Source organism: Solanum verrucosum, unplaced genomic scaffold (assembly GCF_900185275.1).
Source record: "Solanum verrucosum unplaced genomic scaffold, falcon-dt-bn FXZP01000069.1, whole genome shotgun sequence".
Classification (NCBI taxonomy): Eukaryota; Viridiplantae; Streptophyta; class Magnoliopsida; order Solanales; family Solanaceae; genus Solanum; species Solanum verrucosum.
Window position 1 is genome coordinate 617,706 of NW_026020102.1, and position 25,890 is coordinate 643,595.

The 25,890-nt window shown below is 35.6% G+C and overlaps 1 protein-coding gene across 1 annotated transcript; it reads left to right on the forward strand.

Annotated features, from left to right (window-relative positions):
* Window positions 1-2,574: 2,574 nt before the first annotated feature.
* Window positions 2,575-25,890, forward strand: LOC125825056 (uncharacterized). The gene is made up of 7 exons (XM_049504401.1): window positions 2,575-2,676; window positions 4,836-6,875; window positions 6,961-7,015; window positions 7,306-7,454; window positions 13,488-13,574; window positions 23,378-23,506; window positions 25,785-25,890. The coding sequence occupies exons 1-7, from the start codon at window positions 2,608-2,610 to the stop codon at window positions 25,872-25,874; spliced, it is 2,619 nt and encodes an 872-aa protein (XP_049360358.1). The 5' UTR covers window positions 2,575-2,607; the 3' UTR covers window positions 25,875-25,890.

Sequence of the window (25,890 nt, forward strand, 5' to 3'; positions counted from 1 at the left end):
GCACATATATAAGCAAGTAATACATCACCCAATCCAAGCTGATACACTTACGATGAATGGTTCAATACTTTGGCTTAAAATTTTGCGAGGTGTTGCATCGAGAGGTAAGACTTGTTAGCTCAAGGACTTCTTAATAACAATTTAACCCTCATGGGAAATACTTGACACTACCACTTATTAGATGCTCTATAACTCTTGCCTTAGAGGCAAGACTTAGTCGAAGGACTTCGAAGAACAAGTTGCACCTCATGGACAATATTTTGCATTATTTTTATCAAGCCTAACATTGGGGGAACGCGATAACTTTTTCCTTAGAGGCAAAACATAGCTCAAGGGTTTAGAAAAATAACATATGCCTCATGGGCAATAATTTACACCATTTTCACCAAGTCAAACTTATTGGGAACACAATAATTTTTGCCTTGGAAGCAAAATGTAATTCAATGGTTTAATATATATATATATATATATATATATATATATATATATATATGCCTCATGGGCAATATATAACTTGTGAGATGCTTTATAACGCTTGCCTTAGAGGCATGACTTAGCCAGGAACTTCAAAACAACAAGGTACGCTCCATGGGCGAGACTTGACACTATCATATTGTGTCTTGATTTATCACATGCTCTATTACTCTTGCTTAGAAGCAAGACTTTGCCCCAAGTCTTCCAAAGAATAAGTCACACCCGATGGGAAAGACTTGACACTATCATCTTGTGTTTTAATTTATCATATGATCCATAACTCTTGTTTTATAGGCAAGACTTAGCCAAAGGGCTTCCAAAGAATAAGATACGCTCCATGGGCAAGTGGTCTTGATTTATGAGATATTTTAAACTATTGCCTTTGAGGTAAGACTAATTAGCCCAACAACTTTCAAACAACAAGTTAAGCCCCATGGGCAAAGAGAAAAAAAAAGAATATTTTTTAAAATAAAAATAGAGAAAAAAATAATAAAGAAATAAAAATAAACAAATAATTAAAATAAGAAAAGAGAAAAATAAAAAGAGACGAAAAAATAGAATTGAGAAAAAAGAAAAAGAAAAAAGAATAAAGAAAAAAGAATAAAGAAAAAAGAAAAAAGAAAAAAGAAAACTAAAAAAAGTTTTTTCTTAAAAAAAGAAAAGAGAAAAGAAAAAAAATAAAAGAATGATAAAAAAGAGAAAAATGAAAAATTCATTATCAACTTTTTTTAACTTCTTTAAAAATCATGATATTTTTTTATTCATGTAATAAATTTTCCATAAAAGCATAAATATTATCTTTTGGACGATAAAAAGAAGAAGAGAAAGACGAATTAAGTATATAAACTAATGTTGTTCCATAATGATGTAAATTAGCATAATGAAAAAATAATTATATTAATAGTAATCAAAACTCCAATATTCAATTATACGAGTGAAAATAACAAAGAATAATAACTATACAAATATATTTTGATGTAGGAAATACAAAATAATTAATTTAATTAATTAAGGTCAAAACTTAAAGATTGTATTTATTTTGATATTAAATTATTTCAAACTATAATTTATGTAATACTCCATTAATGCTAATCAAAACTTGTTTATTTATATTGACAATAGAGAATATCCCCACGGTTATATTATTTGACAGTCATTCTAAAATTAGTTGTTTCAATTTACTTGTCCAATTTATGAAATCAAAATATTTTTTATTCCTACCCTTAGTTTTAAATAACTACATAAATTTATACTATTCAAAATTAAAGTTTCATAGCATTATTAACAATGTTAGTTTAGTAAAATATACCTCTAATTAAAAGTTCTCAAGGGCTGTCATATCAAGAAGGACCAAGTAAATATGAAACACATGTAATAAAAGAGTGGATAAAGACAAAAATATACGCATACATACATATACATATGCTTATGCACATTATATCAAAATAATGATCATAAAAATAATATTATATTTTGTAATAAATTCATAAAATTTTATTCTACTTATAATATTAATGAACTTAAAGAAAAAGTTATAAGTAGGATAAAAGAGGAGAGTTTAATTAATGTTCAAAGTTGAGGGAAAAAATGATTTTCACCCAAAAACACTTGAGGTGTAGGGGGCAAGATGTACTTTTAAACTACTTGAAGAAAATGATATATTTTAAAGATTTTTCTTGTGAGGAACAAAAAATCAAAACCATTATATTTGGTGACACCTAGTGTAATTTGCTGACATTTTAGGATAAAAACTTAAAGAGGTTATATCTATTTTAATATATAAGTGTGGATAATCACACATGTGATGATCAACATATCTGCATCACTCGTATTTCCACACTTTATATATGTTTGCTTGAGCTTTTAAGGGTATTTCTATAATTTTTTAATGGTTCTTGCGTTTTAATTTGTTTGTCTTAATTTTTTATATATTTAAAAATTATGTAAAAAATTCTGATAATTATTTGAAAATTACACTCACACATACTCAAAGAGGAGAGGGAAGGCAAAACCAAAAAAAGGAAAAGAAAAAGACCTCTATTTTGTATTATACAAGGAAGAGTTTATATTAAAAAGCGGCGCGCCGAAGAGAGAAACAGAAAAGCGAATTTTTGCGAAGTTGCAGCAGCAGCCATGGGAGCTCTGGCTCCATATTTTCATTGGATTCCTGAAGATGACCTTTTGCTTAAAAACGCCATTGAGGTACTAAACCATTCTGTCTGCAACTCCATGAATTTATATGCACATATCTTTTCCTTTCGCTCCGTTTAATTTTAACACGTTTGCTATTTTTTCTTCTTGTGTTTTTCTCCCTGGGATGAATTTTTTCGATATAGAGGATTCACACCCATTAGTTTTGTAATTGAAGTGTAATAGAATTAGCGTGTTCTTATGTTTTTCGCTCTTTTTTTTCCGGGAATGTAAGGTGTGCAGTACAACTCAATGGATACAGATGATTCGTGTAGTCCATCCCATCTGTTTTAGGATTAATGCTTGTTTTAGTGGTTATTTCTCTGTTTCCGGAGTTTATTCTAGAAAAGCTGTTCTGGGGTTTTTTACTCACCGGCCCTTATGTTTTTCCTCTTAACGAATTTATAAGGAAAGTAAAGGTGCTTTACAAGCCCCCAAGGGTGTGGCCTAGTGGTCATGAAGTGTGTTGAGAAATATGAGTGTTTATATTCAAATCCACGAGAGACAAAAACACTAGCTGATTTCTTCACATATGTCCTAGCTTTAGTGAACACTTGCGGCTGGTGGGAGGTTGCAAGTATCTCGTGGGATTAGTTGAGGTGCAGGCAAACTAGCCAGCCCGGATACACGGTTAAAACAATAAAATAATGGTGCTTTACAATATAATATTAGGTGGTATATTGTAGAACTTAGTTTTTGGATCTTCAAAGAGAGCTCATTTTTTTCTATTTTTGCTTCTCTTGGTGGTTTTATAGTGGTGATTTTGCTTTGTAGTTCCAAATATCTGGAACTTTTTGTTTTCCTTGAAGTACTTGTACTTCATGATTCTTGTGTTTTCTTTGGGCTCATGAGTGAGATAGTGACTTTTGTCCTGGGATAATGCCTGAAAAATAAATGCATTTATGGTCTAAATAAAGTAAATTATAGTAATCAATAGAGCTGGTACTTGGCATATGACCCTTTGCTTTGCTGTAAATACTATAGGATATAAAATAACTAGTGCATGCTTATAGGACCATTTTGACACATTGTTAAGCTTTTCTTTCCCCTTTAATAAGTCAAACATTTCATTTCTAAACACCATGTCAGTGTCAAAAGTATGTAAAAGTTGTTAATATTACTCAGCCGAGTCATCCATATTCTCATCTATCTAGTTTTTCAGCTGTCTATACAATATTCTCTCACCGTTTCAAAAGCAATAAAAGATCCTTCTCATCCATTGTTAAACTGTTGGGTGTTACTGCAATGCTAGATATGTTTCCCTATCAAGGGATGTCCCCCTCCTTTTGGTATACAGGCCTCTTTTTAAGTGCCATCACTAACTTAGTGCTCTAAGAACCTTACTTATCAAGAACCAAAAAAAGAAAAAGAAATAAAAGAAGATATGCTGCTGGCTTATTATCTTAGCTTAATGAATTATTGAAAACTGCCCTAAAATCAAGATAAACTGTTGCTCCGCTTACAGTTATATCCTATGTACTTTGGTAATTGGTGAACCTGTAGGTCTTGCTCAATCAAGGACAGTATAAGGGAAGAACTGGGTTTCCAGGGAACTATCTATGGAGGTACTTATATGAGAGGAATGAAGTATTTGACCTGGTCATTCTTTTTGTGAGTTGGAAAATAGACACATACTATGTTAGTGGACAAGGAAGAAAGGGTTTCCAATCTCAAGCGGAATGAATCATCTGGTGGACAGACCTCTGATTGCCTCTCAATTTGTATAAACTAAGAGATAAAGAAGATGGTTCTCTTTATATTGCATTAGGAAGCCCATTGTAGAAGAAAGATAAAAGGAGCTTGCATCCTTGTTTAGTTTATTTATAATTGTGTAACATAACAAAACCATACTTGGAGTTTCTTGACATATCAGCTGAAAAAATCCTTTTCAAAGTACCTTTGGTAATTGATGGAAGTGGAACTGAGAATCGATGAGATATAAGCTTAATTACAATAAGCACCCAATTTCTTAGTTATAAATGTGTCATCAATTTTTCTTTTCTTATTTTTACAGTATCAATAATGTTTTTCCTCAAAGTGCAGAATAAGTTTAAGTTGGTGGATCTACTTCCATTGAGGACTATAGTGATATAAAAAAAAGAGATAGCTATCTGTGCTGTTTTTTTTAATTCACCCTGGCATCATAATATCATCTTTCCATCCTTCTCTAGGCTGGCGCTTCTTTGGAATCACTTGCAAAAGGTGCAGTTCAATTTTCCCAAAGATTTACCGTTCAAGAATTGCAAGATCGGTGGCATGCTCTCCTGTATGATACGGTTGTTTCTGCTGAAGCATCAGCACTCATAATTGAGTTGGACCGCTCTGCATCAACACCGAAATGTAATAGGTTTGAGAATGCAAGGGAAAGTAAAAACTCTGTTGTGTTAAAGAGAAAAACTGAGAGTATCCGTTCAAGTTACTATGCTATGCATAAGAGGATCCGTAATAACCCATTTGACTCGATGGATATGAACTTTCTTGGCGGAGCTGGTGACAATGACGAGCCTCAGTCAATGGATTGTGCATTTATGGATTCGATAAGAGATGCCTTCGGTAATCAACAATCAAATTTCGACATCATACAAAATTGCATTTCTGAACATGGGTGTGATGATTCCATTTGGGCTAATGATTGTGTAACTGCTTCTCCTGGTTTTCCAATTGGTCTCCTCAATCATAAGGGAGATGTTCCACTTAGCAGCTTTAATGTTACTGAGAACTTTCCAGATGCTGTTGAAGAAAGTGTTGCCCTTGCTGAGAGACAAAGCACTGTTGGGGAATTGAGTGAATTGCCAGTTTGTGGATTATTTGAAGCTGAGGATTTAGAATCTAATTTTCCTATGAGAGATCAATGTGATGACAATGTGAGAAACTCTTCTCGATTTGAAAACCAGGTCTTGAACTCACCAGTTCCAGATTGTGACTTGACATTTCATGATCTTGGTTATTCACCTACTGCACCTGATATGCCAGATTGGAGTACAATTGGAGATATTTCTGTTCCGGCTCTGCCTGATTTTGAGGAAGAGCAGAATATACAGGATACATTTGTAGTTCCTATTGATGGCAATTCGAATAAAATGGATGCATCAGAATACGACGTTGTAAGTTCAAACTCCAACTTGAGAGACCATATGTCATGTGATGAACTGAGAAATTCCGTACCTAGTACTGATGACTACATAGCTGGGTTGTCAGCATCTTTGTTGGACTTTACAGAAGAGGACGAACTGCTATTCAATGACCCTGATGGAAATGATACAATTAATAAGTCTTATTATGAGGGCTTGAGTTCACTTCTCTTGGATTGTCCTGATGGTGTGGGTGACTTGACTGTCAAAAGTGTATCAGAGGCTTCAAATGCTCCAGACGAAGGGCTTACTATTCTTGATGGTTGTCCCAAAGAATCCGGTGACAAATGTGTGTACAATTATAGTGATAAGCCTCCAGGTTCCAATTCAGACTTTCAAATGCTATCCTCCGCATTAACTGTCAATCCGGCTTTTCCTGAAATGCGTGGTGGAGTTATTTGCTGCGTATTAAGCACTGAGGACCCAGATGTTCCTAGCAATGATGATGTTTTTCTTCCTGTTCTAATGCCGTCAACATCATTTCCGTCAATGGCACATTGGAAATATGATGAGACGTATCATCCATTATCCTCGTCTGCGAAAGATTTGTCAAATAATCAGAAGGGCAATGATGGACGAGCTGTCTTGAAGAAAAAGGAGCAAAATTGTTATTCAGAATACAGTAATTCATATCAGATGAATGAACCACCATCACAGGCCGAAATGTTCAGTCATGATCACAAAGTTAAGCATGAGTTGCCCAATGAGAATAGTCAACATGTGGTGCAAAGGAATCTGCAGACTCCTGATTGTCCAAGGCCAGTCATTTCAGGAAACTTAAGTGCAGTAAATGCCTGTCAAGGAGATTTTAAAGAAAATACCGCAAAGGATGGACAGGGTAAAAATCTCAGTTGGACTTATGCTGCTGATGCGTCCAAGTGCTTGGAGAAAAATGCTATTTGCACAAAGGAACATGACACTACCACCATCCTTCAAAAGAATGGACCTACACTTGCTGAAACTGTTCTCAGGAAAACTACAATCCCTGAAGCAAGTGCAAACAATAGTTCATCAGATTCGGAAGATCTTCTTTATGAGAGCGATGAGGACATACCCTACTTTTCTGATGTTGAAGCTGTGGTGAGATCTTATTTTCTGGTATATGAGCTTGTACACCATCATAGGTATTTGTTGACCTTAACCAGTTCCTTCCATCATCCTACAGATCCTTGATATGGATTTGAGCCCTAATGGACAGGATATGTATTCCAGTAAGAGAGGTGAGTCCCAGTTTCATTATATTCAATGAATGATTTATTTTTTATTACTTTAATGAATTTCGATGAACAACTGATCTAGTCTTTAATTATTTTGTTTCTACTGCACCACTTAGTGTATTCTGTTTGTAGTTACCTTTCTACTCTTTCACTTCCTCCACTTTTTCTTTGGCAGCTTTTTTGGCTCTTTTTGGTTGTTTCCTTTGGAATAATTTTCGAACCTCTGTTGGTGCATTCTTACTGTATGTCATCCATTTTCTTTTCTTTGGTCCGTCTCTTTATTTTATTTTCAGCCAAAGAGTATCAGCATGAAGATTTTATTAGAAAGATCATCAGGCTAGAGCAGGCTGATCATGCTTGTAAACAGAGAAAGATTGCTGCGCGTGGAGCTTTTGCTGTTTTAATTGGCTTTCACTCAAAGCATTTTATTAGAAAACCAGAGGTATGACAGACTTAACTCATTCTGACTCAATTATAGAATACCTTGTTAGACTATTAGTAAAAGCTTGACTATTGATCCTACTTGTCTGATCATACACATCCATATGTTTAATGGATGTGTTTTAATAGGCTGGAGAGTGAGGTGAGACATTTAATGTAATACAGGGGAGGTAGAGGCCTCGAGAGGTGGGACACAAGTCCCATGAATTTTCATATTTTTATAAATTGGCAATATATTCAATATACAAAAAATAATTGGAACAAATAAAAAATTGTCTCAATAAACGATCCCCAAACATTACTCACTGAGTCACCACAAACAACACTAATTATACTTTTTACTATTGGCATAAAATTTGTCACAATAAATGATCCACAAACATTACTCACTGTGTCACTGCAAACAACATAAATTATACTTTTTACTATTAAGTTATCAATTTCAAAACAAATAAAATTATACTTTTTACTATTGGCGGTTTGATATTCCAAAAAATGCTTTTTTGCTATTCCATTTTATTATTCCAAGTTCCCACATAGCATTGTAGCCATTAAAAAAAGCAAACTAGTTTAGTTTTACCTACTTTCTTGTGTACTGTGTGACTGTTATCACTCCTTAGTCATCCAATAGTTACAATAATAGTTATTTCTTTTTAGTAGTAGTTATTTTCTTGTAATATTGCAGTTTTTCATTCTAGTAATGTTAGGAAGTCATGTCCTAGTTTCTAGGGGTAATTATCATATAAGTGTTGTATTTAAACTATCTTTTGTCTCAAGAAATATAAGCAAAAAAGTCATTTCAGTTTTTGAGTACTTTAACTCAAGAGACTACAGGTTCACTCTTAACGAACCAACACCATAGGTAGAAAAAAGAAAACCTCTTTCCAGACTCCTAATTCACTCAACATTAACTCTGATTTTGTCTTGCAACGTCCCATAACTAGATCCATAACAAGGGATAGTAGCAACTTGGTATCAGAGCCGGGAGCTATGGGAGACCAAATTCAACATTAACTAGCACAATTGGTGAACTTGTTCCAAGAAGAACGTGCAACCAATTTAAGTTATAAATGCTTGTTTGGATGCACTCGCAAAGGATTTAGGAATTCTAAGGTCAATACTGATTTAAATGAAGACACAAATCAGAATCGCGGTTGGAAGGGAAAAATAAAGCAGCAGGAGGGTCAGGATCAAAAGTAGAGGAAGTTTCATCATTCCTCGGCATACAAAGTTGGATTTCCCATGATTTAATGGCCAAGACGACCTTTTGGGATGGTTGATTAGATGTGAACACTTTGACACCAACAAACTCTAGAAGAAGAAAAGGTTGAACTTTCTTCTTTTCATTTAGAAGGCAATGCACAACTTTGGTTTCTTCAACTAGAGATAGATATGCCTCAACCATCTTGGGATGAAATCAAACGTCAATGTAACCTTCGCTTTGGGCCACCAATCAGAAGTCAAAAATTGGGAGAATTGGCTAAGTTATGCCTGCTCGGGTCTGTGGTAGAGTGCCAAGAAAAGTTTGAGCAGCTAATTTCATGGGCTGGTACACTCAGTCGCAAAAAAATGAACTTTATATCAGCGGTCTTATATAGCAATTGAGGTTTAGTTGCATAATCCTCCAGATTTGGCTATGACGATGATTTTATCCCTGCTTTATGAACGCAAGGAACAACTCGTTTGTTCGCAATTGTTAGATGCTTGCAAATCCAAGACAACAAATTTCTCACTTTAACAACATGCCAAATTTGTGAAGAAACTGACCAAATCTAAAATGAAGGAAAGGCGACTTAAGGGACTTTGTTTCAATTGTGATAAACCATTCACTTGAGGTCATCAATGCAAGAAATTATTCTAGATTGACTTTATAGACGATGAGGAAGAGTTTTCTGGAAAGGAGGGAAACACTAATACTTTCCGCACTTAGCGCTTGAGGACAAGCGCGATTTGAAGGGGGAGAGTAATGTTATCACTCCTTAGTCATCCAATAGTTACAGCAGTAGTTATTTCTTTTTAGTAGTAGTTATTTTCCTGTAATAGTGCAGTTTTTCGTTCGTTCTAGGTTTTAGGGGTAGTTATCTTATAAGTGTTGTATCTAAACTATCTTTTGTCTCGGGAAATATAAGCAGAAAAGTCATTTCAGTTTTTGAGTACTTTAACTTTGTTATCAAAGGCGAAAGGCGCAAAAAACTCTAAGGTCTGTGGGGGCTTTAAGCGCAAATAAAACATGGGCTTTAATGAAAAAAGGCGCAAAGGGAGAAAAAAGTACAAATGTATATGTTTAGTCCAAGACTAATAATTATAAACATGAATGACAAATATATGACCAAAGAAATTGAAAAAAAATATGATTAAGTGAAATATCAATTGCTTAGTGTCACTTCTTCATAAGAGGCTCATTGGCAAGGAAAAGTTTGTCTTAGAACCTTGATGACGACACTGAAGCCTACATAAAGCGAGGCGAAGCGCTCAACATGTTTTGAGCCTTGCTTCAAGGCTTAAGCGCGCACCTTTGATAACACTGCTCTAACTCAAGAGATTGTAGGTTCTCTCTTAACGAACTAGCACCATAGGTCGTAGGAAGAAACTTTAGATTTTATCTTGCAACATCCCTTAACTAGATCCATAATAGAGGACCATAACAGTGACGTTCCACCCATTTCCCGTAACTGAGCATAAGCATTATATCCTTAGTTCTCTCTTTCTTCATCTCAACAATTTGAGATCACAATTAGAATGATCTTTTTCCGATTCACAGCAAACCATCAAAACCGACGTTCTCGGATAATGTCGCAACATTACTTTCCTTCGTTAAAGATATCTTTCTTTAACTTTTATCACTTATTCTCGATGCAACAAAGTAAATGAATAAAGGTAAGTTTCAATTTGGGAGAAAAGATGTTTGGATTGAACAGGGTTTAGTGCAAAATTTTATGCAAATTTGGGTATGCCCTTTGCCGATGAGGTTCAATCATGCATGTGGCATAATCATGAGATTGGAGTGCACACCTTTACATGACATTCACTCACTACAATCGCCTCAATTTCTAGACCTGACATATCTTTTATTATGAGTGTCATAAGTTAGTTTATATATTCTTCCTATGCTAGTCATTAGGATACAATTGTTTGCATTCTACGATATATAAAGTCAGCTCCAGGCAAAAAACTATTCTTCGAGGATCAGATGTTATGAGCAGATAATTGGATATACATAAACGGTCTACATTTGAATATGGTGTTTTAGTAGGAGGTAATTTGGTGTTCTGGAAAAGCAAGAAACAAAATGTGGTTGATTTATGTAGAGCAAAAGCAGAATATCACCATGGTTGTAACAACCTATGCGCTAAGTTTGGATCAACCACTTGCTTGGAGAAAGGAAATTTGGAGAAATTAATTGGATGAAACTTATGTATAGATAATCAAGCAATATTGCATCAAATCCGATATTTAATGAGAAGACTAAGCACATTGAGATTGCCGTCACTTTATTAGTGAAAAGATACTTTCAGAAGATATTGTTACAAATTTGTGAAGTCAAATGATCAGTTTGTTGATATTTTCACCAAGTCCTCACTAGCCCTCGTATTAGTTACATATGCAACAAGCTCGGTACATATAACTTATATGCACCAGCTTGAGGGGAGTATTAAAATATTAACGTATATAGTGTCCCAAATGGATAACGATTCTTATGTGTTAGGTAGAATCTAACTATAAATAAGGCTCCATGTAATAATGTATATACACATCTTAATGATATTTCTAGTGTTTTTATTTCTCACAAAACAGTGTCAAGCATGTTGAATCTTCATGCATTAAAATGTTGTTCTACATTTAGGGGTCGTTTGGTAGAGTGTATTAGGAATAATAATGCATGCATTAGCCTTGTGTATTACTAGTACCTTGTTTGGTACTCTTTTCCAACCTATGTATAACTAATGCAAGCATTAGTTATACACTCTATTGTGTATTAAGCTGTGTATTGCTAATACCATGGATTTCTAGTTTAGCGGAAAGATTAAAATACTAAATCTTTCTTTTTGGTTGGTGTACTAGGGCAAGGCAAATCCCAATCCCTTCACTAGCTTGATTAGCTTTCCCTCCTTTCCCTTATTTCTCAATTGAAAGCTGAGCCACCAAACCATCTAAACAAAGCCCCATTTGTCAAATGAAGAGAGTCGAGACAAGTTCAAGTCATACATGATAGAAGAAGGTCTGCCAGTGGGTCGGAGAAGAACCACCGGGAGAAAGGCTGAGGCCTTATTTAAGTACTAAAGTTGCTGAAGTGTCTGCCTTCATGGCCCTCCCACGAAGCAATCATAATATATTATGTGTATGTATGGATGTATTTATGTGTATATGTATACATTTAAAAATATACATGTGCATACAAGTACATGTCCTGGAGAGAGATGTAAACTAGGTTCGAGTGATGCTTACTCCTATCCATATTGGAGTTCAAATGGTATAGGGATCCCTGTGTTATTTATTTGGATACACTTGAAGATGACAGGTTATTTACTATGGAAAAAAATCAAATCTCTTTTTTATGTTGTAGACTAGAATAGATAATTTGTCTGGATAATTCCCATTTTTTGAATCCTAGTAGTGTTGTCAAAGTCTCGCTTAAGTTTTGAATTGAGGCTTAAAGCTGGCTAGGCGCTTCCCAGGCTAGATGCACACCTTGACAAAAAAATGAAGCGCCACCTTTTACTTAAATTAGGTCAATTTGTGAGACTCGTGAGCTCTATCATGAAAAGGACGAGATTAAGTAATATACATAACTGTCACATTGATAAGTATTTGAATCAAACCGCTTCAAGCTTAAGCTCAAGGCAAGAAGGAGGACCAATCCAAATTTCACTACAAGTTCTCAGAATTATATAGAAGAAGATGTTGATTCTGGAAAGTCATAGGAAGAGGAGTTTTGGGCTATAATTCTAGAGATAACCATAAAAGCCATCCAGCTATTTAGAAGAAGGGAATTTCTATGGATGCTATAGTGTTTAGGAATAGGAATCACGATAGAGTATAGGAAACTTAGTTACTTAACTTACGAGGAAAAGAAAAAATTTAGTCACTGGATTAAATTAGAAACTTAAACTGCATTTTTTGTAGGTTTTTGAATCAAGTTTGGAGACTCTCAAAATTACGATTCAATTACAAAAGATAAACTGCATCTTTTGTAGTTGAAATGTAATTTTGAGAATCTCCGTACTTGATTGATATACTCTTGCTATGCACACTCAATTTTATGTTCTTTTCAATTTCTCTGTTCATAATTGTTTTTTGTGTTTTATATGAATAAAGAAAGAGCTAAATTTATCTAGATATGCATGTAGATTGTTCACTTCATTTGATGTTTTTCTTGAGTTCCGTTTTTAAAGATGTTTGACCTTAATGCCTTTTTAGGATTAGCTGCTAGATAAACTTTTCCTCCCAAGTCCCTCCCCTGACCCCTCATCCCCCCAAATTAAAAACAACAAAATGGGAGAAAGAAGAGGTTGGGCGAAATGCCTGACTGAAATGGTGAAGGTATGGTGGGAAATTATCCTAATCATACAAAACTTTAGAGAGCTACATAATGTGTGGCTTCTGAATGATTTTCCTAAATGCAGGTATGTTCATTTTGCCAAGTAGACTTCATCTTCTCTCTGCTTGGTAATCACTCCTAGCTCACTCAGTTGGAGAGAGTTAAATAGGGTTGTCACATCTTGTCTTTGGAGTATATGGAAACCGAACCTATGAGAGGAAATGCTGAGCTATATTTTCTGTTGCAAGATGTCCATACTCAAAGTATGATCTACCCTTAATGTTGCAATTGTTACTGCTAGGTCAAAAGTTGAAGGGAAAGCTAGAGATACTGAATTAGTGAGTCTCAAAGATTTAGAGTATTTATGATGTTGCCAAAAGTGTTAAATCAGCTGTTACTGTCTAGCATCCTATTTAAGTTCCAAATTCGTTTCTGTTGTGTTCCTTTAAGATTCAAAGGTTCTACAGAAATTCAAACTTGGATTTATGGGTTCAGGTGCTGCTGGGAAGAGAATCTGTAGATGTAAAAGTTGACATCGACTTGGGCAGAGAAGGTCGTGATAATAAAATTTCTAGGCGACAGGTACGTTCTGCTTGAACTCCAGCTGTATAAATCAATAGTGCCTTTTAATTATTCAACTGATCTCATATTTTTGAGTTAGTTTAATTTATTTTTTCTAGGCAGATAAAGAAATAGTTGATCGAACAATTGACCATGATTGTGATTATGTGATTAATTTTATGTTTCTTGAAACATTTGCTCCATATTTCCTGGTTTGATCATTATCTTCTGTTATGAAACCTTTTCTTCAACAAACTTATATGTGTAAGTAAAATGTCTCAATGCTGATTGCAGTATAGTTTTTCTTTTTCATTTATCCGTACTAGTCATTTCGTACGTGCTGCAGTTTGTAAGACAGAAATTAAAATTAAGTATATGAACAGTCAGTCTTCTTCAATATCCTAAGGTTTTCTAATGAAAAGTCCCAGAAACAATCAGTATTATCAAAGGCGTGCTTAAGCCCTGAAGCGAGGTTCAAAACGTGTTGAGCGCTTCGCCTTGCTTTATGTGCGCTTCAATGTTGTCATCAAGGTTCTAAGGCAAACATTTCCTTGCCAATGAGCCTCTTATGAAGAAGTGACACTAAATAATTGATATTTCACTTTATCATAGTACTTTTTCAATTTCTTTGGTCATATATTTGTCATTCATATTTATAATTATTAGTCTTGGGTAAACATATATATTTGTATTCTTTTCTCCCTTTGCACCTTTTTCAATTAAAGCCCACGCTTTATTTGCGCTTTGCGCTTTAAGCCCCCACGGACCTTAGAGCTTTTTTGCGCTTTTCGCTTTTGATAACACTGAAAACAATACTATATGACTAAAGAGAAGAAAAAATTTGGTGGCAGATGAACCGATGTTTATTGATTACTGTATTGGTACTTATATAGCCAGTGTATTACATACAAGGCTGAAAATAAAATAACACCTTAGAGAAAATCTAGGTAACAGAAAAACCTACGTAACTACAATCCTAAAGATAAGAAAACTGATAAGTGCAAAATTAATATAAATAAACTGAACTAAAAGAGTCCTGCAAATGACAAGAGCCCTACAGATCTGCTAGCCGTTATTATGCCCCCGCAAGTTGGCGTCGAGGTCTACTACGCGCAACTTGGAGAAATGGTTACTGAAAAGAGCATGCTGAAGAGGCTTTGTGAGAAGATCTGCAACTTGATCAACAGCATGTAAATGGGCAACTTCAAGCTGTTTGCGCCCAACCTGCTCATGCACAAAATGGAAGTCGATGGCCACATGCTTCATGCGGCTATGCAAAACAGGATTGGCACAAATATAAGTGGTGCTAGTATTGTCGTAGAGAACTTTAGGAACAACAATGAGAGGAAACTGAAGCTCCCGAAGAAGATGGGTGAGCCAGGTAGTTTAAGAAATAGTATCAGCAACTGCCCGATATTCTGCTTCTGTAAAAGAACGAGAAACTGAACGCTGCTTCTTTGAAGACCATGAAATAGGAGAACGACCAAGATAGATAACACAACCAGTGGTGGAAGGGCGATCTTGAGGATCCCCTGCCCAGTCTGAGTCTTAGTACGCCAACAATCTACGATCAGTCTCCTTGGCAATGAGTACACCAAAGGAGGTAGTGGAATGGAGATCACAAAGAAGTCATTTAAAAGAAACCCAGTGAGACATAAACGGCTGATGTATAGCTTGTGACAACTTACTGACACCAAAAGCTATGTCCGGATGAGTGAAAGAAAGGTAATGAAGGTTACCAATAATGTGTTGATATAAGGAACCATCAATTAGATGATCATCAGACGAGGGATCAAAAACAATTGCAGATGTCATAGGTGCGGAAACACCTTCTCAGTTATCCATCGCTAACTCATGTAGGAGATCCGTAGTGTACTTCTCTTGAGAGAGCAGAAGACCAGCAGAAGAATAAATCACTTCTATACCAAAAAGTAATGAAGAGGCCCTAGGTCCTTCAAGGAGAAACATTGAGAAAGAACCTCAATGATATTATGAACACTTCGCTGGTGATTACCAGCCACTGAGATAGCATCCACATCAACTAAAATATACACAGTCAACCCACATTTATGCATAATGAAAAGTGAGGAATCAGAATGTGAATTGTCAAAACCCAAAGTAAGGAAATAATTTTTGAGTTCAGTGAACCAAGCACAAGGTGCCTCTTTGAGACCATAAATTGCCTTCTGAAGACGACATACATGAGTTGGATTCCCATAGTTTTCAAATCTAGGTGGCTGTCGCATGTATACTTCTTCAGTAAGACGACCCTGCAAGAAGACATTATTAACATCCAACTTATGATCATGCCAGTCAAGTTGAGTGGCGATAGTCAGGACAAGATGGACAGTAGCATGCTTTACTACTGGGCTGAAAGTGGAATGATAATCAAGTCTGGGGCGTTGAGTAAATCCCTTGGCAACCAAACAAGCCTTGTACCTATCAACAGAACAATCAGGTTTATGTTTAACTTGGAGTAACCACTTACAATCCGCCACGTTCTTGGAAGAGTCACATGGAACCAAATCCCAAGTATGGTTGCAAACAAGAGCATCAAATTCAGCTTGCATTGCTAAATTCCATTGGGCAATTAGCTTGGCTTGCTCATGAGTTGTGGGGATTTTGGAGACAGTGTAGTGGTTGTGAGAAACTGACTAGGTTTAAGACTAGGTTTCTATCTGGAGCGGAGGAGGAGACAGATTGTAGACGTTGAGGGACCGTTGGCAACGTAGTTACTGGTGGAGGGAGTTGACATGAGGAAGGTGAAATTGATTTAGTGTCCTCCTTGGATTGTGGTTCAACAAAAATATTATCCCAATAAACATTAACTTTATTATTAAACCTGGAAAAAATATTTTGAAAAGGAAAATTGTCTTCCAAAAAGATTACATCCTTGTATAAATATAATTTGGAGTTACCAGGATCAAAATGCTAATGCCTGTAATATTTATTAGAAAATCCTAAATAAATGCATGGTGTGGATTGAGGCTCCAATTTATTACTGAAATACGGTTTGAGCCACAGGTAGCATAGGCATCTGGAAACTTTGATGGAATTATAATTAGGCACAACCTAAAATAGGATTTCGAAAGGCGATTTATTTAGTAGATTGGGTGTAGTTATCCTATTGATCAAATAAAACAGCTTGATGACAAGCATAACTCCAAAACTTTGAAGGTAAGGATGTTTGGTGTAATAAGGTGCTGGTTGTCTCGATGACATGCCGATGTCAGCGTTCAACTAAGGCTACCCTTTGTGGTGTGTATGGGGGTACACTAAGTGTTCAATTCCATGTGTTTTTGGATGGGAATTTATTTTTGAAACTCACCACCACCATCAGTGTAAAAGGATAAAAATTTTGTGTTAAAATGTCTTTCAAGCATGTGATGTAAAGTTTGAAACATTTCGAGAACTTTTATTTTAGCTTTTAGTATGAACCACATATATATTGGAAATTGATCAACAAGTAAAACATAGTATCGTTTTTTGTGAATCGGTAAAACTAGAGAAACCCCCACAAATCACTTTAATGTAAATTTAATGGATAGGCTTGTGTAAAGAACTTTCTGAAAAAGGCATCCTGTGGCTTTTATTACAATAACATGAATGACAAACAATATTAGTTTTGGAACCAACTACTGGAATGGAAAAATCATGCAAAAACTTATTTAGAACTTGACGATTAGGGTGGTCTAATCGTTGATGCCACAGGTGGTATGAAACAGTGACATTGGATTTCGGCGAACCATCAACATCCCCTGGTGGCCACTCATACATCCCATTTTTACTCTATCTGTGAGCCAATGGCGCCCCCATAATCAGTTCACAAGATAAGAGAAAGGAAAAAATTCCACAGAGGAGTTATTATCTTGCCAAAACTTAGAGATAATTATGAGATTATTTTTAATTGCTGGAGAGCAAATGATATGTTGAAGCTGGAATTGGTGATTATATGCATTAAAGTTTACATTACCAGTATGATAGATTGCAATGGTATTACCATTACCCATGACGATCTCCTCGGAGCCATGGTAGTCTTACATAGTGGTCAGACTCTGTGTCTAAGGCAATATGGTGGGTGGCACCACTGTCAAAGATCCATAGAGTTGACTGTTGATTTTGGAGGGGTGCAATATAATCAGCACGCGCTTGAGGATGATTGTTGGAGCGTGTCCGCTAGACAGGAGCAATATGACCTCTACCATCACAAAGTTGGCAGTAGAGTTTGTTGTTGGGAGACTGTTGTTGATTGTTGCGCAGAGGTTGCTGAATGTTACGCCAAGACAAATTACAATTTTGTTGATGCTGCGCATTTGATCATCGATTAGTGTTTTGAGTATTGGTGGAGCCCTGACGCGGAGAAGTGGAAGTAATCCCTTTAGCAATGTAATAAAAGGTGCCTTTTTTTTTATAATGATGTAATAAAAGGTGTCTTTTTGACTTCATTATGCTGAAGGACATGATCACGGAGCTTTTCATATAGTTCTTCATAGGGGATTGCAAAATCTCAAGTGCAGGTTGCGGATGAAATTTCTCGAAATTCAGAGCCAAGGCTAGTGAGAATCTTGACAATCAATTCTTTATTGTAGACGGGGAGACAGCAGTGGAAAGTTCATCACAAAGAGACCGAACTTGATGTAAATAGTTACTGCTAGGTTGTTTTCAGAGATAGTTTTTAAACTTCAGCATGGATGGATAGATGCCTAGATGGGGTTGGGATCGATCCATCAAGATGACCAAAGAGGTTGTGTCCACGCATAAGCATGGACACCTGAGCCTTCCACAACGAAAAGTTATGGCTACTTGCAAGTTTGATGGGGAGTTGAATAACCGGATTGAAATGGGCAATTTTTTTGTACTGGAGATGTTGTTGGCATTGACTACACTCGTATTGGGGGTAATTTAGGCTTGAGGTGGGTGAGCTGGGAGAAAGAAAAGATCGACCTTAGTAAAGCAATAGAGCTCTGATTACCATAAAGAGAAGAAAAGAACTGGTAGCAGATGAACTGATGTTTATTGATTACTGTATTGGCCCTTATATAGCCAGTGGTTTTCATGCAAGACTGAAAATCAAATAGCAAAAAAATCTAGGTAATAGAAAAACCTGCATAACTACAATCCTAAAGATAAGAAAGTTGATAAGTACAAAACTAAATATGAAAAAAAACTAAATTAAAAGAGTCCTACAAATGACGAGTCCTAGAGATCTGCTAGCCATTATGAATGACCACCCCGGAATTTGAATCCAATCATTTTAACCACTATTAAAAAAAAGAAATTTGAATAAGGCCGATTATGTAATTACAAAGTAATGAAAACTATCCTCTTCTAAACGGGTGATTTTATGATTGTACTGCTCTTACGTGGCTTCATCTTTAGATTCTACAGTAAATGATCAATCCTTCCACTGTGACTCTTAGAAATCAATTAAGCATAAGTGATTTAATTTGTTTCCTAAATAGAAGTGACTTAATTACCATAGTTCTTGCTCGGATGAGAAACTAAACTACCACCACAAAAACAACATACCCAGTGAAATCCACAAGTAGGGTCTGGGAAGGATGGTGTGTACGCAACCTTACTTGTACCTTGTGAAGGTAGAGATAGTGTTTGCGATAGATCCTTGGCTCAAGTAATGCATATCCAAGTAAAACATATTCAAAAATAAATTGTGTGCGCAAATTATGGTCCAACAGATTTTTCGGATGTATAAACATGTATTACATCGTTTTCAATTTCGTTGGCTAAGACTATTATTACTAATGAAGACACAAGAAAACTATGCATGAATTACCCATGTTTGCCCTTCTTGAATATGGACTTGTGATAAAGCCAGAGCTTTTTTAAAGAGCGGTAAGCGTGTAGGAAATCTGGAGACACTTTTCCCGGACATACATACTCTGGTTCTTCAGCAACAAAATACAATAGCTGAACTATGGACACCTCATGGGTGGAATATTATATTTAGAAGGCACCTCAATGATTGGGAAATTCCAAGAGTTACAGAATTCTTCAGCGTCATTGAACAATTTAGTGGCTTGGAGACTGGGAAAGACAGATTGCAGTGGTTGGGGAACAGTAATGGAGCTTTTAAAGTAAGTGCAGCATATAGGAAGTTGAACCACCCAATTATGCAGGCATCCAAATGGGGCCCTGGAAACACATTTGGAAGGCCAAGATCCCACAAAAAGTGGCCTGTTTTGTGTGCTTACTGGCTAAGGAAGCGGTGTTGACACAGGAGAATTTGATGAAGAGGGGGATTACACTGTGTTCAATATGTTTTTTTGTGGGGAAACTGCAGAAATAGTCAATCACTTGTTCATCCAGTGCAAGGTCACTGGCCAATTGTGGAGTCTATTCCTAAGGCGCAAAAACATCTCATGAGTCATGCCTGGTAGAATTGCAGAGGCCATATACAGTTGGGAAGAAGCAGGATTACAAGCAAAGAACAGAAGCAACTGGAGAATCATTCCTGCTACTATTTGCCTATTTGGTGGACTGTCTGGAAAGAGAGAAATCTTAGAGTTTTTGAGAATAGGGAGAGTAATATGCAGCAAGTAAAATTGAATTGTATTCTAACTTTGTGTTTTTGGTGTAATCAGATCTACTCTAATGACACTGTCTCTATCAATGATGTTTTAGACTCATTATAGAGATAGGACAGTGCCTTTAGAGTTCATTATGTAATTATGGTTTCAGTATAACCCAAGTACTAATTTAAAGAAATAGAAACAGTTACCAATCTAAAAATAAAATAAAATTGGAAGTCTCCTAGTAGAAACTAAATGGAATAGTTCAATTCAAAATCCCAAATATTAGGCAAAGTTGTAATATTAAACACTTAAAAATTTGGAATAAGAACTTGGAAACTTCGTAAGGATATCTACCACATTCCTAAAGAAAAGTACTGACAATAAAATAGTGTAGATAGATATTCAACAGAAGAGTGGTAAAATTACTCTCAGACACGAATACTGAGATAGTTCTCTCTCCTATACAACCAGCCCTTGAGGTGGCCTCGGCACTTAACTAAAGTCCCTGGGATTCTATGCAAGATGGACATAGAAAAGGCCTATAATCACCTGAAATGAGACATTCTGTGGAACATACTTGAGAGGATGGGTTTAGGAAATAGGTGGATAAACTAGTTAAAATATTGTGCGACTACAGTTAAATTTTCAGTATTAATCAATGGTACCCTCTCTGGTTTCTTCCATTCTGAAAGAGGATTATGGCAGGGGGATCCCCTCTCCCCCTTCCTCTTTATACTATCAATGGGAGGATTGAGTGATATGCTGAAAACAACAGAGTCAAATAACAGGATCAAGGTGTTCCGGATGAATAATAGTGACACTCTGGGTTTAACTATCTCACATTTGCATTATGCTGATGACACCTTAGTGTTCTGTGGTGCAGAGAAAGAGCAATTGAAGCCTAGGGTCATATTTATCCGGTTTGAAGTTGTTTCTAGATTACGCATATATTGGGGTAAAAGTTTTGTCTACCCAGTGATTGAAGTTCTGGATATCAACAGACTGACTGGTATCCTAGGGGGTAAAGGGGGATACCTACTGCCTACCTAGGATGCCTCTAGGAGCAAAGAGTAAACCAAAGAACATATGGAGTGCAGTGGTCAAGAAGCATGGAGCTCAATATATTTTGGAAGGGCGAGACAGGATGTGCAAGAGCAAATACTAAACATGATAAGCTTCACAAGAGAAGAGCTACTCTTTAGATATCTTAGGGTTCTCTTGAGTACAAAGAAATAATCTATTACTCAGTGTGCACCATTGTTGTAAAAGATAACTGGGAGAATATCATCTTCGATAACAGAATTCTTTGCCTATTATAGGAGAACACAGTTCATTAAGAGTATAATATTTTATGCAAAATTACTGGTCACAGATCCTTATCTTACTCTTACCTAAGAAGATCACTCTTTTCATTGCGCAAATGTGCAAGTAATTCCTCTGGTCTGGTAAAGCTGATCTCACAAAAAGCTCTAGTTGCATGGAGAAGACTGTCATTGTCAACCCACTTCTGCTGGAGGCGTTATTCTCATTGACATTGTGCTATGGAATAGAGCTGCTATATGCAAGCTCTTATGGAATATGTGCAGGAAGAAGGATAAATTATGGGTTAAATGGATCCATTTATGGGAGGGGAAGGGATGTATGGCAACTTGAACCATAGGAAGCATCCTGTGTTGTCCAGAAAATATTCATGGCCAAGAAGCATTTTGAAGAGGCAGGGTATTCATGGGAGGAGATCCTATATCTTACCTCTCTTAGCCTTTAAAACTATATACAAGAAGCTGCAGGGCCAGTTTGAGAAAGTAAGCTAGAGGAGTGTCATATGCAGAAACCAGGAATCTCCCAAATAGATATTCTATTGAGATTGGTTCCACTAAGCACAATACACTTGACAGATTAGCATTTTGGAAGATGGATGTAAACCAGCAATGTCAACAATGTACCATGGAGCTGGAAATTGTTCACCACTTGTTTTTCTCTTGATCTTATTCAGCTAGCATATGGTCCAAACTCTTACAATGTCTTGCCATCATTAGAGAGTGTATGGATTGGAATGAGGAACTAAAATGGGCCGAGGGACGGTGCAAACGCAGAAGCAGCAGGGCTGAAGTGTGTAGGATTTTCTTGGCTGCAGCTGTAAACTACATATGGAAGGAAAGGAATCTGAGGGTGTTGTTAAGCAGATTGTACAGGAGGTTTACTTCAGGGCCAATTTGAGACCTAGTAATAGGTCATTCTTGCAAAATCTCAATTGGTATCCTTGAGTATTGACTGTAGGCAATATTGTCTTACTGTTGTCGTGGGCCAAATAAAAATTAATTAAAAAATGAAATTAAGTAGAGTACTGAAAATAACGACATGAGTCCAAACTCAAAGTATGCTTAAACCATCATATATTGATACTACGAAGTCCAAAAATCCAAGTATTAAAATTTAAATACAAAATTATGTTTATAAAATATTTAAATACCAAATGCACAAAATCCTAAATTTTCGAATGGTATTATATTAAAAAGCTATTCAAGTTCACAGAAGCTTTATGTCCACCACCTGTTTTCTTGTACGATTGTATCCAATATAGAATGACAATGATTTTAGATTGTAGTCATACAACCAAATCCTTACTTGAAACCAAACTTAATAAGTATTATTAGGGACTATTTTGCTTGTGAATGTGAGACTTGGTTAGCAAGTAGTAATACCATGTACTTTTTGGAGCCTTGATGACGACACTGAAGATCACGATCACAAAAGCAAGATGAAGCACTCAACATGTTTTGCACCTCGCTATAGGGCTCAAGTGTGCTGTTAGGGTCCTTTGATATCAATGCTTTTAAGTCCCTCAAATATCAACAAATTCTATTTTTTGTCCTTGTAATTTTGGGTTAAGTGCATTTAACATTCAATTAATTGATTAGTGCACTTTTGACTCTAAATATGAATGTTCAGAAACTTTAATGAATTATCAAGTGTTAAAATCATTTAATGATCAATATTTTATGCTAAATTTCATTGTTACTCCATATTTGAGGGAAATATAGTTCTAGTGATGGTGTAAATGCCGCATATTCCTTTGTAGAGTGACCACCCATTTTAGTTAATTAAATGTTAAATATGTTTAGTCAAATATTACAAGAACGAAAATGAAAATTTAACAATAACTGTAGGACCAAAATGCAGTTATCCTTTTTTTTTTTAAATCCTAGAAAAATTTGCATCCTTGTATTCCTTGAAATGTGATGATCAGTTATAAGTTGATGGACTGACACATTTACATGATTGCTTGATTAGGCAACTATAAAGATGGACATGCATGGACTATTCCATTTGCAGAACATTGGAAAATATCCAATTCATGTGAATGGTAAAGAAGTACTTCCGAAACAAAGTCTAACCCTCACTTCTGGTTCCTTTATTGAGGTATTCTTCTAATTTGACACAAGATTAACTAGTCAAATATCCTTGTTAAGGTTTACAGATTTTGGTTTGGTACTTTTGAAAATGTTGCCTCCTTTCTCCCTTCGGAGCCCTGAGATCTTGATGACAATTGAAGGCTCTAAGTCAACTACCTCTTGCATCAGTTTGCAAGTAAATTGTGTATTCTTTCCATCATTGATGAGTTACCTATCTCATTAGCTTGTTCTTTAACTTAGCTTGTCACATGACCTAGTTAATTGTTATTTTTATCATTTTATGACTCATTTGCAGTTTGGGACTAAAAGGTTATGACTTAGTTACTTAAACTCAAGCCTAGGTAATCATTCTTTTATGATCAAGTATATCAAACCTAGTAATCCTTCTTTTTTTTTTTAAATCAAGTAAAGTATATCAAGCCTAGGTTATCATCTAGTGGTTATTTATTGAAACCGGGATGATAGATTTAGAACCGTTTTGTCAACCTTATCCTATTCTTGTTTCAAAGAACTGAGTCAGGCCTCTGTAATATTGAATTTGTGGGTAGACATTTGGAGCTGTTTGAGCTTTAGCTATTTTTAGTGAAAATTACTTTGTTCGAAAAGAGAATTTTCCAATCAATGAATGTTTTATGTTGAATTTTTCCGAAAAAAGTCGATGAGTGTGTGTCGGATCCTCCAAAAGGAGTACATTTTTGGAGGATCTGACAAGGTACGGCAGCTTCATTAGAAAGTCCGCGCAGGTTGGGGTGGTTGGAGGCTAAAATTATCATCTGATATTGAACAATCTGCTAAAGCACCTGTCCGGCTGTAACTGCAACTAGTGTTGTAAGTTCATACCATAATAGATTAATCATTAGTTAGTATAGACCTTACCTTTTCAGCAATGAACCACTCCGCTTGAGTGACAAGACAGCAAGTATGAAAATTTAGCTTATCAGAATCTAATGTGTGTGTATATACACATGATGATAGTTCATAAGATTGTGCCTTTTATATATTTCTGGTTTATACAAAATGAATTTCTGCAATTCCAAATTCTGATACTCCATATTTATATTTGGTTTGCACATTATTTGTCAACTCAAAATAATGCATATATTGTAGTGCAAAATATTATTTATAACAAGATTATAGTGTGTGAGAATAGCTACATACATAGTGTGAAAATAGCTACATAAATATTGTGAATTTTTATTTTATTTTTTAATATGTTTTTTTTTTGGGTAGAAAAGAACATTAAATTTTTTTTTCTATGAAAAAATATTTTTTAAAAATAAAATAATTTAGGGGTGGGTAGGAGGTGGGGGGTATTAACAATTGAACTTTGCTTTGATGTCATTTGATTTTAGGAGATTTAAGTGGGTTATAGAATCATTTTGTCCAAATCATATTTGATCAAATCCTTATTAACCCATATTTTATATGGGTGGATTATAAGACAATCCATTTTGACTCAAACCATATTCAATTCATTCAAATCCGATCCAATCCACCCATTTGTCACCCCTAAGTATACCAGTGAAATTGCCTAACAAAGCCTATGATATTCAGTCAATGCTTGCATAAAAACCTGTTGTTAGAGGGATAGCATATTGGAAAAAACCTTCCACCTCTAACCATGTTTGAGACTTTGATTCACCGCACGGGGAAGCATGAAAAGCCCATTGCTAGACCTTTAAGGGTGGGGGAAGAGAGCAAGAAAAAAAGCCCATGTCATTTTATGATTGTAGAATTTTTGTAGGGAAATTTTCAGAAACAACTAACATTAGGCCTTAATTAGGATTCCTTAGCTACAACCTATAGTTTTAATATTTACAATCTGCAACTACATTTTTGGTTTGCTAGCTGGTGTATCCATTGTATTTTCGATGATTTTCCTACAAAAATACAAATACAACTTGACTAAATTGTGTAAAAGACGGGAGGGCTCTTTTCTGATATGGTAAATAGAATAAATCACTCCCTAAAAATACTCATGTTTCAAATTGGACTGTCAAATTTCTTGTATTCATTATATGAGTAATTAGTATTCAAATGGTGCCAAATTTGTATTATACGGATGTTGTGTGTAAATGGTGTATTTGCTACAGATTTGATAATGTAGTGGCGAATGGTAATATTTTGTAACTGTAGTTGTGTTCCATAAATACATTCACATGTTTGCTATGTTTTGAGAAAATGGCATTATGCATGGTGAATAATTATCTTTTCATTTTCTAATGAGGTTAAGAGCAGTGTGAAATTATATTTAGCAGAGATGTTTCTTGTTTTGTTTTTCGCAGGTGAGAGAAGTTAGGTTCATATTTGAGATTAATCAAAGTCAAGTAAAACGATATATGGAGGAAAGCCAAAGTCAGGATATGAAAGCTTGAGCAATTCTTGACACAG